General features: G+C 45.0%; 1 protein-coding gene across 6 annotated transcripts in view; it reads left to right on the forward strand.

Moving 5' to 3' along the window:
• LOC133146579 (MAM domain-containing glycosylphosphatidylinositol anchor protein 2-like) overlaps positions 1 to 14741 on the forward strand; it is a 78283-nt gene that overhangs the window by 32378 nt on the left and 31164 nt on the right. For all 6 annotated transcript variants that reach the window (XR_009711386.1, XM_061270447.1, XM_061270446.1 and 3 more), the window contains 6 exons: positions 1436 to 1610; positions 7778 to 7974; positions 8575 to 8707; positions 8797 to 9066; positions 12418 to 12509; positions 12580 to 12817. Coding sequence is in view for 5 of the 6 variants with exons in the window: in XM_061270447.1 (XP_061126431.1) it covers positions 1436 to 1610; positions 7778 to 7974; positions 8575 to 8707; positions 8797 to 9066; positions 12418 to 12509; positions 12580 to 12817 (1105 nt within the window). In the remaining variant the exon portion in view is untranslated. The remainder of the gene's footprint in view (positions 1 to 1435; positions 1611 to 7777; positions 7975 to 8574; positions 8708 to 8796; positions 9067 to 12417; positions 12510 to 12579; positions 12818 to 14741) is intronic.

A 14741-nucleotide genomic window follows, 5' to 3' on the forward strand; every position in this document is an offset into this window, starting at 1 on the left:
TTTAAGCCGTGGTTGTCTGTGGTCTGGAGACTTGGCTTTCTATTAAATATATCATGAATAGCTTGTTGAAATGGACTCTAAAATTTGTTTGTTTTAAAAGCACAGAGAATATGTCAAATGTGGGCGTGCAAAAATAGCAAAAAGAAATAATAAAGCGATTCTCAGCTTTGAATCCACCAGCGACTCTCAGATCAAAACTGTTTGTGAGAGGGTCAAACTGTTCTCAGCAGGCATCCTTCGGGTCTCCCCTTCCACATAGTTGTAGGTGCTCCCATGACCAAAAGAAAAAGAAAGAATCAAAATAGCTTTAGGCCAATTGGGAGAATTCTGCTGAGATCAACACAAGCCGACTTCCTTCCGTATTAAAGATCATTCCTGCTTGCATGAAAGTGGCGTGAGAATTCCTAAAAACTTGCAATTTACGCTGGCAAGTTCAACTTTTGCTGAACTCATGATGTTTCGAACACTTAGCAGCGATCATTTGCTGAGTTTGTGCTTTTTTTTTTTCTTCCTCAACTGCGTGGACTGCTTTTCTTTTTCATCAATTTGAATCAGGCCAAGAGAAGTATTCTCTCTTCAGGGTGCTCATTTAGAACCTTTTTATTTTTAATGGTCGCAGATCCGCTTAAACGTTGCTGTGGGACACGTAAAGTGTGGCGCGAACAGCAGTTTTCAGAAAATGATATTGTGGTGTACACGGGGAAGTTGCACTTTTCATCCGTATGCTAGACTCGATATCAACGTTAACCTTTGATAAACTTCACAGCCTGCCATTATCATGTCACCTCGAGCTACATAGCTACAATCTGGTCGACTACATTATCAAGTTTGTGGCCACCAAACAGAGTGGCTTCCAGTCCATGTCTACCTCAGGGCGGTGCTGTCAAGATCCAAAACAGCAGCAGCAGCAGCAATTTCCCCAGGTAGCAGCAAATCCCTGCATGCAGCGATATCCATCTGATGCTATCTGCGTGGATGCTATCAGTGTGTGGAGATGATGCAATGAGGAAGGATTGGATTCTAATTTGCAGACAGCCAGACAGGCCGGAGATGTCAGATGTGAAGCTCTCCGAGCAAAGCTAATCTATCTGCGGCTTACTTAGGATGAGGCATTGATGCCGGCCGTCGCCGACCCAGCGCGCCTGCCCCTCGGGCCGTCGTTGTCACACTAACCTGTTCACGCTGCATGCTTTAATGAGGACAAGGGAGGGCCTTGATGGAGAGTCTATTACAAGCCAGTGTTAGGTGGGAGCAGGGGGGATATTGCTATTTCACCTTTCATTACACAGTCATGCTACGGGCTAATGGGGTGAAATGCCGAGAGAACTACGGCCAGGTTCAAAACTTCAAGTTAGGCCAATTGTATTCCATAACACCAAATCTGAATAATTCTGCTTGAAACATTCCCATTTCCTAAATTGTTTTGTGTTTGCAGATCCGATGGACCAAGACCGCCGGCAGCGTCTCGGACCGCTTCCAGGATTCCAGCGTCTTTAATGAGACTCTGCACATTGGCAAGATCTTGAGGACGCAGGGTGGCCGCTACTACTGCAAGGCGGAGAACGGCCTCGGCTCACCCGCCATCAAATCTATCCGGGTGGACGTCTACTGTGAGTAAAACCTTGGCGCCCTGAAAAAAAAAAGAAGCTGTTTGTGGCCTTTGAAAATTACTCAGCATCGCAGCTGGCAGCCGTCTTTTATAATCTTGTAACGTTTTACTATAACCTCGCAAAAAAGTGTGGGCTGCCGTTGTTCTGCGGGATGCTCTGCTAAAAGCCATCGTTTTTTTCCGTCGATTTCCTCGGCTTCAAGTAGTTATGGGATTTTTTATTTTTTTTTTGCCAATTCCCAGCTAGTAAGCGAGTAAAAGATGTCAACAGGTGCAGTAGCGGTTTGGATTCGATGGTCTTAAAAGTAAACTTTTGCTACGCAGGTTTGTTTCGGGAATAGAGAAGAGGGGGGGGGGGGGGGGGGGGGTCGAGAAGGCATTTCACTTCCATCCCCCTTTCAGCTCGCTGGCAGTTTGAGGTTGCTCTAGAGGCGAGTAAATACAAAGCAGAAAAGCCTTAATTGCACTGGCAGATTAATGCAACATACACCATAATGGAATCAGTCGGCATGTTGGAAAGGGAATTTACTCGACGTGCAAAACGCAGCATGAATAAATGAAAAACATACAGTAGAGAATGGAAATGCACGGTGTCAAGTCAAGTCAAATGTGTGCTGACAGTTTTTGTTCTCATCTGAAAATACATTTATAGTTTATGAGGTCAATTCAATATGTGGCCCCTGTACACGCGTGTACTTCATCCACTCAGAAGTACAACCGCTTCTCCCGAGCAACATTGTTTTTTGCTCCCCCGGGGGATGACTCTAATTGATGGGCCTCGGCAGCACGTGCTATTTTTAGCCTCATTGCGTATACGTTTGTTTATTTTTTTTTTCTTTTATTAGCGCTAAAACTGGAGTTTTGTAGGTAGACCTCCCAACAACAACTTGATACACCAGCATCACATGGTACAATTTTTTTATGGCATGTGGACAAAATTTGACGACTCGACATTAAAACCCGGAACTCAGATTAACGTTCTAAACTCCTGCGCGACCATTTTTGCTTCCCCGAAAATAATATAGTGGAGGCATTCCATGACATGTTCATTTTAAGTTGAATCCCAGAGTGATCTTTTCAAATATTTGAAGAGTTTGCCGCCCCGCCCCACCTTAGAATCCTCGCTTTTGGTTTTGGCATAATCGCTGCGAAATTTTATTCATATATGCGGCTATTATTAGATCAAAGGCAGCTTCATAAAGGCGTGACTCACCATCAATAGAATCAAAGGACATTTGGACGGCGAGATGGATGGCAAATAGAGGCGCGATGACACGGGAAGCCATCATTTACATTGATAACCCGAGCCGGCGGCCCACGGGAGCCCATGATTGCTCCGCCGCCAACTCCGCGCTAACACATTTAGTCCAACAGCGCATTTTCTACCTGCTGACACTTCTGTTGTTGGCGCTCCGTGGGGGATGGTCCTGAGCAAAGTTAATAAAACAAACCGGCCCCAACTCTTAAAACAAATCGATCCAGAGCTTATGGCACTCTTGTTTTTTTCCCCTTCTTTTCCTACCAGGCGCTTGTTTCGCCCGTTTTCCTTTAATTCTGTCTGGCGTGCATTTTGCCGCAGCGGCTAATGTTTTGCTGATTGGAGAGGGCTTAAGAGTTGTGCAGACCCAGCGAGCTCATTTCAGGCTCAGAGAGCTCATTGACCACTATAGCTAAAAGAGATTTGTGGCGGCCGACGTGACTCCCCGACGGGGATTCGGTCAAAAATCAAACACTAAAGGACAAAGGGATGGTTCTGGAAGTTACTTTTGTCGGTGTGTTTAATCCACTTGATCTGTTTTATTGGCAGCGAGGGCTCGGAGAGGTTAGCGCACGGCGGCTAAGTCGCGGCTGTCATATTTAGCGCAATGCCGCACAATTCCGACGTCTTAGTGGAAAACAATGTAAAGGCAAAGCGCTTTGTTTAGTCAAACAGAACTAATCCAAATGAGGAATGAATATGCTCAGTGCACACACGCTTAGTACTCAGGGGTTCTTAAACTGATGGTTTAGTCTGGTGAAGTTTTCTCGGTTTAACGCACAGTTTACATTTTTTATCATTTGTGAGTTTATACAAGTGTGTGATGAGAGGGTTGATTCCAAGGCCATTTTAAAGGGAATGACACAAACAGATTCACAGTGAATGAAATTTTAACACTAGCAAGCATAGTTTATTTTTTAACAACACGTCAAGTGATTCATTTCCTATTTTGTTTTTGTTGAAGTGAATGTGAAGGACGAAAAGTTGAGTTTTGTCATCACGCCAAAAAAAGGACCCAAAACAAATAGTGGTCTGCTTTTTATCTATGAACCACCAAGTCAAGATCATTATTATCTTTTTGGGTGACAGCAGCATTCATCTTATCCTCAGGTGAATTTATTTTACATGTCGTGGCAACATTAAAGTACCAAAACAAAAATGATCACCTGTTAAACTTCTCACGAGACCAAATCCATTTTATTAGTATTTTTTATTTGTACTCACAGACTCGAAGAAACAGACACACGCACGCACGCACACACACACCAGGCCAAATAAAAGGAGTGTGTCCACTGGCGTTTGTTTGCCTTCCATTAGTGGAGTTCACGGAGGAGCTCACCAAAGATGTTTATTCAGGCGTCGCTTTATCCACTTTCAACGCTACAACTTCTTCTAAAGCTTGTCCGCCATTCACTACACGTGTGTGTACTGCATTTGAGAGTTTGAGCATGTGGGCGGAATATGACAGTGACTTGCCATCAAATATTCAAACTTTGATTATAATTCAAGTTTTAAAATTTCACCCCCAAACTCAGTTTCACTTAGCACGTTCTCCTGGACCGTACGGATTTTTTTTTTTTTTGCAGACACTATCCCGTTCAAATTTTCAAACATGTTGCAGGAATCTGAATTTTTGACAGTCCTGCCAAGCCGCACCTTCCGAGTCTCCTGATTTATGCAGACAATGATGCTAGCAAAGCGTCTCTTAAGTGCTTTCGGATGTAAATGAGGGCAGCGTGATAAATGCGACGGTGTCCAGGAGTGATCGGAGCCTCATCGGGATCCGATTGCACAATAGATCGCTGCATTGCACGTACATTATGGAAATGTTTGCTTAATGGAGGTAACGGCGCTTCACAACTGCCCATTAGTCTCTCGAAGACTTATCAGAGGATTGTCTCGACCTCACCTCCTCTTTTATAATTGACTGTGTTTGTGTCCGATATGCTAATGAGATTAACGCCCTCATTTGAATTTTTTTTCCTTTGAGTTTATGCCCTTCGTTTGTTCTATTCGCATTTTGTTTGGCCTGAAATGACTCCAAAATACTTTCTGGTTGTTGCTACAGCATGCACTAGATTTGCCAGCATTTTCAATCGAAAGCTACTAAAATATGGACATGAGACCTTAGCTGTATCTCTGAGTTTGTTTACTTGCATTGTGTCACATATGCTTTGTGTTGCTGCCATTGTGTTTTCTTGCGTGGATGCATTAGAGAGGAGATCAGGGGAGACAGATGCAAACCCAGTGGATGAACACAAGATTCATTACGCCCAACACACACACGCAGACACACACACACACACACATTTGTGTAGCAGGTGAGGGCCTAATTATTCTCTCATCTCCGTCAATGGGAGGAAGAGAGGTTGACAAAGTCTGTTCACACACACATATAAACCCACGCTTACACAGTATTTCTTCATGGATAGCAAATATGTACCCCCCCCCCAAAAAAAAAAATCTGTCGGGTTAAGACTCCAGCAGCATTTGGGTGATAAATAATTACAAGCTAGTCATGCTCACTATACTGCATCGTAACTTCGTTGCAAGTGAAGCAGTAATACTCATCCGTGTCGTTCCGAGCCATAAAGTCCGGACCAATTAAAAGCGCATAAAAACCTTGCCGCCTTTTGTTGGTCAACATAATCTATTTGATTATGCACGCTAATGGAATAAAAGCACATTTAGTGGACGGTCGCGAGGCTGACTGCTGATGTGCGGAATGGTGCTCAAAGTGGAGCAAACGCTGCTTTGTGTGCAAAATGCTGCATTTGCACTTGTAATTGTAAATGTACTCAATTGAGGCAGGAATTTACTGTACGTGAAGGAGGCGTTCATTTTTATTGGTTAGCTACTTACCGCTTATTTCTGTTGATGGTGATGCTTCCGCCATATTTTGAGATCCCACCCATTACTCCTCGGAGAGCCCCGTTGTTCACGCGGACTGTTACAAAACACATCCATCCGCGAGCGGGAGGAGTCGGTGATTGCCCAAATAGAGGTCAGCGTTGGCGAGATGGAAAATTACCTGCTTGGATTCATGTTTTCCATCAGCATGCCAGGGGAAGTTATAGATCACTAATAGTGCTCATTAGCCTTTTGACCAGCATGGTCGTAATGCATTCGAGCCCCCCTGCACACACACGCACACACGCACACACACACAGGTGGCCGCTGTATCACATTTTTGATTACAGCCATATGATTCTCTAAGCACCAGTCTGTCCGATGCCATCTTTTGTCATTTTTAGTCGGTCTGCGCTGCGCCTGAGCACGGCGTCTAGTAGACTGGAGACGTATTCATTAAAGAGTAGCCGAATGGACCGTTGAGCAGAGGGCACTTTTGCGTTAGCTTCCTATTTACAGTATCTGCAAAAGAGTTTTGCTTGCACTGGTGCCAGTGGTTCAAGTCCGTCATTGGATCAGTCCGACTGTGAATTGAAACTTTTTGATGATAGTCAGCGACATACTCGACTCCATCTTCTCGAACATACCGCCATATTTTGTCGATTATTGCCGTATTATGATATTGACCCATCTGTAGCGGAATGCTGACGATTGACAGCGTCCGATTTGTGTTCTTTATTCCGATCCATCTAAGCGGTTAAGACGAGAGACACAAGGATATCAAAGCTGAGGAAAAAGGGCGGGGGGGGGGAATATTGTATGAGAGGAACACCCAAGAGGTTCCAAAGGAAGAAGTAGAAAAAGGTTTCCTGTTGGCGTTGTGCTTATGTGCTAGTGTACACGGTACTTGAAAGGGGTTTTTGATGTGATAATGAAGCGCCTTTCCTGAGTCCTTCATCCCAACCTGTCTGTCCAACAAATGTCTTCGTAGGCCCGTTAAAGAAAAAAACGTGCTATCCTGAAATGAAAATTTTTTTCTTCATAGGTACGTGACTACCATTAAAAGCGACACGGACACCTTGTCTTGTTCTCCAGAATATCAGGCAGTCCAGGCGTGACTTTCATAGCTAATTGCGTTCAGGCAGCAGCATCCTTCCATGGCGGTTCATGGGGGTGGAATTTTGTATGAAACTCATCAACTTTTTAATCCACCGCAAACATTACCATATTTCAATATTTATCTCTCACTCTCTGCAAGCATCCACTTCATCTTTAGCCCTGCTTACTTTGCTGCAGGCCAACTGATAAACATACACATGAAAATAAAGAATAATATCTTCTGCAACAATTCTTAATCGGTAGGTCGGGACACAAAGTTGAGTTGTTGACCTATTCTGGGGTAGCTAAAAAAAATTACTTTCAATTTGAAGCCATGCTCTGCCTACATTATTAGTCAAGTTAATTACAAAAGTGTGTGTTTGTTGCAAATGGACTACAGGAAACAGACGGGCAAGTGGGCAGGCCAGGATCTCTGTAATGAATGGATGTATTTACTTTAAAAGCCCCAATGCCATTGAAGGTAATTGTTCTTACCTGAGATGCCCTAATGGATCCCGGATGAAATATTGACCACTGCTAGGTTTTGATGAAGGAGCTGCAGGCGCAGAACACGTCTTTAATGAAACGCAGAAATCAGCATTCTTTGACGGAGGCATATGTTCATCCTCTCCCTTGTGTTTTTTCCCCCTGATCTTGGAAAAATAAAAGTGGAGTTGAAAAGGGAAGTGAGACGGGTTTCTTGGAAAAGGTGCAGATTAGCATGCTAAAGGACTTGATTCTACCGCCCAGTGAAGTGATTACCTTTTCAATCCATCAACCGAGAGTGCCTTTATGAAATGGCTGACCATTCCGTGTCAACATCAAACCGTGGAAATGCCCGTAAATTCACAAGTGGACTCTGAGCCCTCGAGTCAAGATGTTTCGTATTGTTCGCTCAGAAAAGAATGTTGGGTGATTTGGCAATCAGGATGTTTACAAAAATGTCCATTTTTTGTTTCCAGACCTCGATGACCCGGTAGTGACGGTGCATCAGAGCATCGGGGAGGCGAAGGAGCAGTTCTACTATGAGCGGACGGTTTTTCTACGCTGTGTGGCCAACTCCAACCCACCCGTTCGCTACAGCTGGCACCGCGGCCGGGAAGTGCTGACGCAGGGCTCGGACAAAGGCGTGGAGATTTACGAGCCCTTTTTCACGCAGGTAAGACAGACGCGGCACGCAGCAGAAAAGTTTTTGACGTCAAATATTTGTAAGATGTTTTTTTTTCAAATGTGGCTTTTGCAAAATGCAAATAGGTTACAATAAATTAAGCACGCACAATATGATTTATCAAACCCGAGATGAATGGAAGATTCAAGCTGCAACTGCTGTGCAGGAATAAAATGAGAGGCGACAGGTAGAACTGGCCTTTTCTTCTCTTGTAAACATTTTTGAAATGGCACAAATGAAAATTAGGGCGACTCGCTCCAAAAGCATCGGAGTCGGTTGGATCAAAGGTTCACATCCTCATTGGAGATTTGCGGGCCAGGAGGGATCATGGCTGACTAGTTTCAGTGGAGAGGAACCCCTGCAGAGCCCATCAGCATTGCTGGAAAATAGCGGCAGGGCCCATTATTGACTCAAGAGTCATCTTGACGTCTGTATGGTGCTGCGTGATGCATATATTTGCCGCAGCCTACTCAGAATATCCTTCCCCCCTTGAACATACATAAATATTCATCCATGTGATCTTTGTTGTTTGCACACGTGTCCTCGGCACACATTTGCATACCGCTGTGGTGGTTGTCGTCCGAGCTGCAGGGGGAAACAAAGATCTTGAAGCTGAAGAACCTACGGCCACAAGACTACGCCAACTACAGCTGCGTGGCCTCCGTTAGGAATGTGTGCGGCATTGCCGACCGCAGTGTCATCTTCCGCCTCACCAACAAGACAGGTAGTGCCTGCCGCGGTGGAAATGACATCAACAATTTAATCATGAAGCGCCAGCACGTTGAAACCGCCTCGCTCCGCCGTGCTCAACAGCCTCGCCGTCCATCAAGCTGCTGGTGGAGGACCCTATCGTGGTGAACCCCGGCGACACGGTGTCGCTAGTGTGCATCACCACCGGCGGGGAGCCTCCGCCGTTGCTCACCTGGCTCAGCGCCAACGATAGCCTGCCGCAGAGGAGCTTGGTGAAGGGCGACACGCTCACCCTGCCCGCCATCACCTCGGACGAGGCGGGCGTTTACAGTTGCCTGGCCAGCAACAATGTGGGCAACCCGGCTAAGAAGTCCACCACCATAGTGGTACGAGGTAAGCGGAGAACATCCGATCGTTTTCAAAATTGGACCTAAACGAATTGGATCTCTACCCATCAACAAGATCTGTAAAATGATTGTGCGTCATGCTCCTATATTGGACCGGCAACTTAAAAGACTCCCCGAGGTCCATCAAGCCGAGTTTTAATTATTGAAATCCCCAGAAAAACAACAACACTCTGAGAAAAGTCTCTTTGCGTTGCCGCTTTCACAAATCCGAGTTGAGCAGATTGGCTGACTTTCATGTTCCTGAACTTGTGCTTTTCCCTGCCGAGAACGCCGCTTTCATCTGCGAGATTACTTGGTGAGGTCGCCTCGGTGCTAAACTAAGCCCGCGCGCGGAAGGCGTTTTATTTATGCAGCCGTAAAGTCTCTGGCATGAAAATCATATCATACACCAATCACGTCTGATAGTGGCCCCCACCCCCGACAGATAACCCCTCCACTGTATTGTGCTGCTCGCCATATCACTGACGACTTTAGAGACCGCCGTCTTATTTGTATTAGACACAAGATGTCAGGCGTCACTGCGGGCAATCTCTGCGGTAAATATTCATTCCAGTCTTATCGATGTGCTGCTGCACACCGTTGAACTCGCATATTGTATTCATGTTTTCTCCTTAAATTTTGCCACTTGGCTGGTCACTAGATTAGGTACACTCTGTGCAATCTATAGAGAACAAAGAACGTGTTGAGCCACGTATTTTAAATGAAGAAAAATAACATGGGTTAAAATGTTGCACATTTCATGCCTTGTAATCTGAACCACACAAATCTGCATGTATGCGAGGCTTTATTGAAAATCAAGAAACGCAATTTCCTTGTGCATCTTAATAGCTATTTAACCTTTCCGACTACTGGACATATTTTACTTCATTTGGCGTAATTCATTCGAGGGTGGAACACTCCGTATTGGCTTCATTATATATTTGGTTTCCATGGAAATACGAAACGTGCACAATGAAAAATAGCACCACGCGTGTGCGTACACAGAAATACACAGAAACACACTGTGGTATCTGGGAAATGGAAATTCTCAAGTAAAATTGCCTTGAAAAGAAACACGAGCTCTAAATTACATTCTGACAAGAACAAACCTTCAGTGATAAATCGCTCGACCTCAGTTTAGCGAGTATCAAAACATTTCTCCGGACTGACTTTTTATTGTTTATATACAAACGGATACGGTTTCTAGATGCGGTTTCATGCGAGCGCCATTCATTTTCAGCGTGTGGAGTGTTGAAACACCGCATCAAAGCCAAACCGTAAACATAGCAGATTATAGCAGATTAGCGTTACATTCCGATAAGCGCCATTTAATTGGTTGCTCTGTGAAGTTGATGACATGGTGGCAACGTTGGTGAAGGGGGTTAATACGTCTTTTGTGATGTGTCCATGCGCCACGTGCACACGATGTAGTGTGAAAATGTCTTTCTTTAGAAGATACCTGCTTTCCTGATCAAACCCACCAGTTGCCACGGTACCCAAATCATACAATCGAATATAATTCCTGGTCCTAAGGATGTTTTCATAAAAGCATCTCACAGATTGCTAAACTAGTAATGGGGAAAAAAATAAATCACAGTATGTCTCAAGTGAAGCATATTGACACACTTTGTGATAGAAATTGCAAAACGGACGCAGTCAGCAAGCGGGATCTGACGCCAGCAGCCTGCTGGGAAGGCTGAGGCCCTGGAAGGCTGCGTGGCTGGTGGGACAGTATGGCTACCATCTGCTCATGTGTGCACGCGCGTGTCGTGGGCTTTTCAAGGACGGGGGGGATCGGGCGTAACACGCTGAGAGGCTTCGGGGCGACCCTCTGTATGCAAAGTATTCAAAAAAATGTGACGAGCTCCATGATGCTTTTTGACACATTCAAACGCACACACATTTGCGCTCTACTATGTTGTTTGCAAACAAGCTGTAGCCGACGGAATGCAAAAGGTTTGAGCTGCTTAGCACGACATTTGTTTTTGTTTGAGAGAGGGGGGGTGGCAAGATTTTTCTGTCCACACGAGTTTGCCGTGCTCACATTCTGCACTGTAGTATTTGCGAGTTTGAATGCGTGTGGCTTTAAAAGGCTTTGGTGTTCGCGTTGACACAAACGGGTCGGCCTGAAACTCGAAAGCCACGATTGCGACTTTCATCCCTTCATTAATGGCCTTGGCTTTGCGAAGCGTCAGTGTGCATGAGGAGGGCGATAATAGCGAGATGAAAGGCGGGCGGGCGCACCTGTCCGATGCCTGTCGACACAGTTTGGGGTTTAACCTTGAGGAAGGAGGTGAGAGGAACTTCCATCTGGCCTGTGAAGAGACCGGTCCAGTCTGGCATGCTGATATCTCCCCCGCCCCCTTTTAGAAGAGCTACGGGGGTTGTGAAGACGGACTGACGGCAAAGAGTGAGAAAATGAGTCGGAGGGAAAAATGATTCATCCTGTTTGCACAAAAGCCGGACGAATTCATTAGAGCCAGTGGAGGGAAAAATACATTGCAACGTCCTCCCTCATTTCCATGTGTACTAATCAGCCGTGCTATTGTGTAGCTGTGTGTGTGCGCTGTCACAAGACATTCCCCCGCGGTGCTGTTGTGTTTCAGCCGTGTGACATGTGCTGCCGTTTCCCCCCTCTTCCTGTGTGATCATTTGACACTCCCCATTACTCCCACAAGCAGACATGGGAAAAACACGCAAGCTGACTGTGGGGACTATTGGCGACAGAAGCGGGATCTCAAAATAGACCCACTATGACTCACCGGCACAATTAGTGTTCCTGTAGAACCTGACACAAGGTTGCCCAATGATGTGGCGCCTTGTGCGTTCTTAAGCTCCTTATGGTGCACGGAAGCATGCTTGGCGACAGAGATGAGATCCACTGCGCGTCGTCATGAAGTTACTGTCTTTAGTGCAGATTAATTAGGTAGTGTCCTGTGTGTGTTCTCCTTGTCATGTCCACAACTGGTAATGAGGCACACAAGCTTTTTTGGTGACAGAAGTGGGATGTCAAAATGGACGTCATATTCTGTTCATTGGCAATATTTGAATCGTTGGAGCTAAAATGGGCAAAAATAAAATGAGGAAATATGGATCAATTACTCTCTGTCCAAAAATGGAATATCTTAAACTAGCTTTGTGTTTAATCGTTGTGGTTTAAAGTCTCAGTTTAAGATTAGTTTAGTTGAGTTTGTCCAATATGGGTGCATTGAAGAAAAAGACGTTTTGGAAAATTGTACTACAATCGTCGTAGTCGCCGTTCATCTCTGCAGCAAATGGGAAAGCTCTGTTTTCCACCAGAGTCCTCATTAAAGATTCATGCCACAAATTGGTTATCACAATTTTTTTTTTCTCCTAGCGTTGAAAAAGGGTCGCTTCTGGATCACTCCCGATCCGTACCACAATGACGACAATATCCAGATTGGTCGGGAAGTCAAGATCTCTTGTCAGGTGAGATAATGAAAGACATAAGTGGTCAAGAGAAAAATGGCTATTGAAAGTCCAAACTGTGTCGTCGCAGGTGGAGGCGACGCCCCCGGAGGAGCTCACGTTCAGCTGGCTGAAGAACGGCCGTGCCCTCCGCAGCTCGGAGCGCATGGTCATCACGCAGACGGACACGGACATCTCGCCCGGCACCACCAACCTCGACATCATCGACCTCAAGTTCACCGACTTTGGCACCTACACGTGCGTGGCGGCGCTGAAGGGCGGCGGCATTCCCGAGATCAGCATAGATGTCAACATCTCCTCCACTACTGGTGAGCCTCAGACACCGCCGTAAAAAGCCCTGCCACCTCCCCCCCCCCCTCACTCCAGAAATACACTTGCAATACTCAGCCCTAAAGTGACTAGCGAGCAATCGACACCCATTGTGCTGCTCCTTCTGCTGTGTGTACCTTGGCCACCAGGGGGCAGTATAATACATACAGACCTCTAATCTGATATAATTTGATTTGATTGGAAAAGAGCCAGTCTATAAGTGATGATGCACATTACAGTGTACAAAGAGGAGCAGATGCTCGGAGAACATGCTAATGCAGCTAAGTGGTTATGTGAATTGGCTTCATTTTGCATTTCTAGGCTATTTCATACAATTTTTATTCATGGAGTGCCCACTAAATGATGTGACAGCGTGATCCAACTCATCCAAGCAATGTTTGATAATGAAAAACTATTACACAAAGAAATAGTCATTCATTGTCATTTCATTCTGTTAACTGATAAATGGTCTGTGGTATAGTTTCAGTCCAAACTATTAAAAATAGCATTTGAAAAATAATTTTAAGTGGGCATCAATTCCTCACTTTTCACGGCAGGGCTTGGCCATTATTCTTATCCGGAGGTTTAGTTTCCCTCCCGTATTTCATCTCATGGAGAAGGGAAAGTCATAATGTTCTCATTTTTTGTCAAAAAACAATCAATACTTTCAAGTTATTCCATCTGCACGGTGTTCTCGCTCACTGAACCTCCATTGTCCTCGCATCTGATTGGATGCTTTCACCCGCTGGCTCCGACACTACCGCCTTGCCTGACTAACTTTGTACTCATGTCAATAGCAACGCATTGATCCACTTTGTATCACAACATCCCGACGCCATTTCTTTTCTTCATAACGACTTTATTCCGCACAAAGATGGCAGGCTGTGAGAAAACAATCAGCTGTCAACTGTCTTTGTCGTCTTTTGTGTTAGTTTTTAGGATCAGTCAATCACTTCTCAAAGGGAATTGCGTGGAACAAAAGACGATGATGATTCGCCGCTCACCTCCTGCATGCAGGCTTTGCGTTGCTGTTGTTGGAAATAGCATCATTAGCATTAGCATTTGTAAAAGGGACTGGAGCATTTGCGTAATGTCATTCATTTCGAGCTGCTTAGACATCTAAACAAATTGCGGAAGGAATCAAATCTGGCGGCTTTGTGCTACCTAAGCAAAGGAGCGGGATCGAGCCTTGAACTTGATTACTTGCCGTCTTCCTCACCAAGTTGTCGCATATTTAGTAGGGGTGTAAATTGCGGGTTTTGTCACGATACCATATCATATCAATACAAAGAACTACGACACGATAGTTGCCGATATCTTAAAGCCTGCTGCGATTCATTCACGATATATCACGATATAGTGCTCTACGATCAATATATATATTTTTTTTAAATAAAAAATATAGAACAATATCCTGATTTATAACAATTCATACGCAAAATCAACAAGGTACTGAAAACTCTTTATTTAGGAAATTACAAGAGTATTGTAGTATACAAAGTGCTTACTTTAACACTGAACTTTGATGTCGTGTTTTTTCTTTAAATGTGCGGCGAGATTTGTGCTCCCTGAATATTTGATCACCGCATGGCAGGATTTACAAACTGCACGTGTCTTGTCCGTTGAGCCATCTTTTCTTTGGAATCCAAAGTGCTTCCAAACGAATGACTTGAAGCCGAAAGGGGAGCAAATTTCCTCGTCTTTTTGGACACTAGCCATAGCACCAGCCCAGGAGCCGCGTACTAGTTGTCGACTCCCCTTTCACGTGCCTGCTCTGCTCACAACACAACAGCGCCGCGCACTGCTCCCGGAAAGAGGAAGCAAGCAACAATGAACTGGATTTCGAAATAAAGTCGCGTCTAATGTCCGAAGTCAAAGACGGCGATATAAATCGATGTTTACGTTTAGCATCGATGCCAATAA

The sequence above is a fragment of the Syngnathus typhle genome, linkage group LG22, assembly GCF_033458585.1.
Source record: "Syngnathus typhle isolate RoL2023-S1 ecotype Sweden linkage group LG22, RoL_Styp_1.0, whole genome shotgun sequence".
In the NCBI taxonomy this organism is placed as follows: domain Eukaryota; kingdom Metazoa; phylum Chordata; class Actinopteri; order Syngnathiformes; family Syngnathidae; genus Syngnathus; species Syngnathus typhle.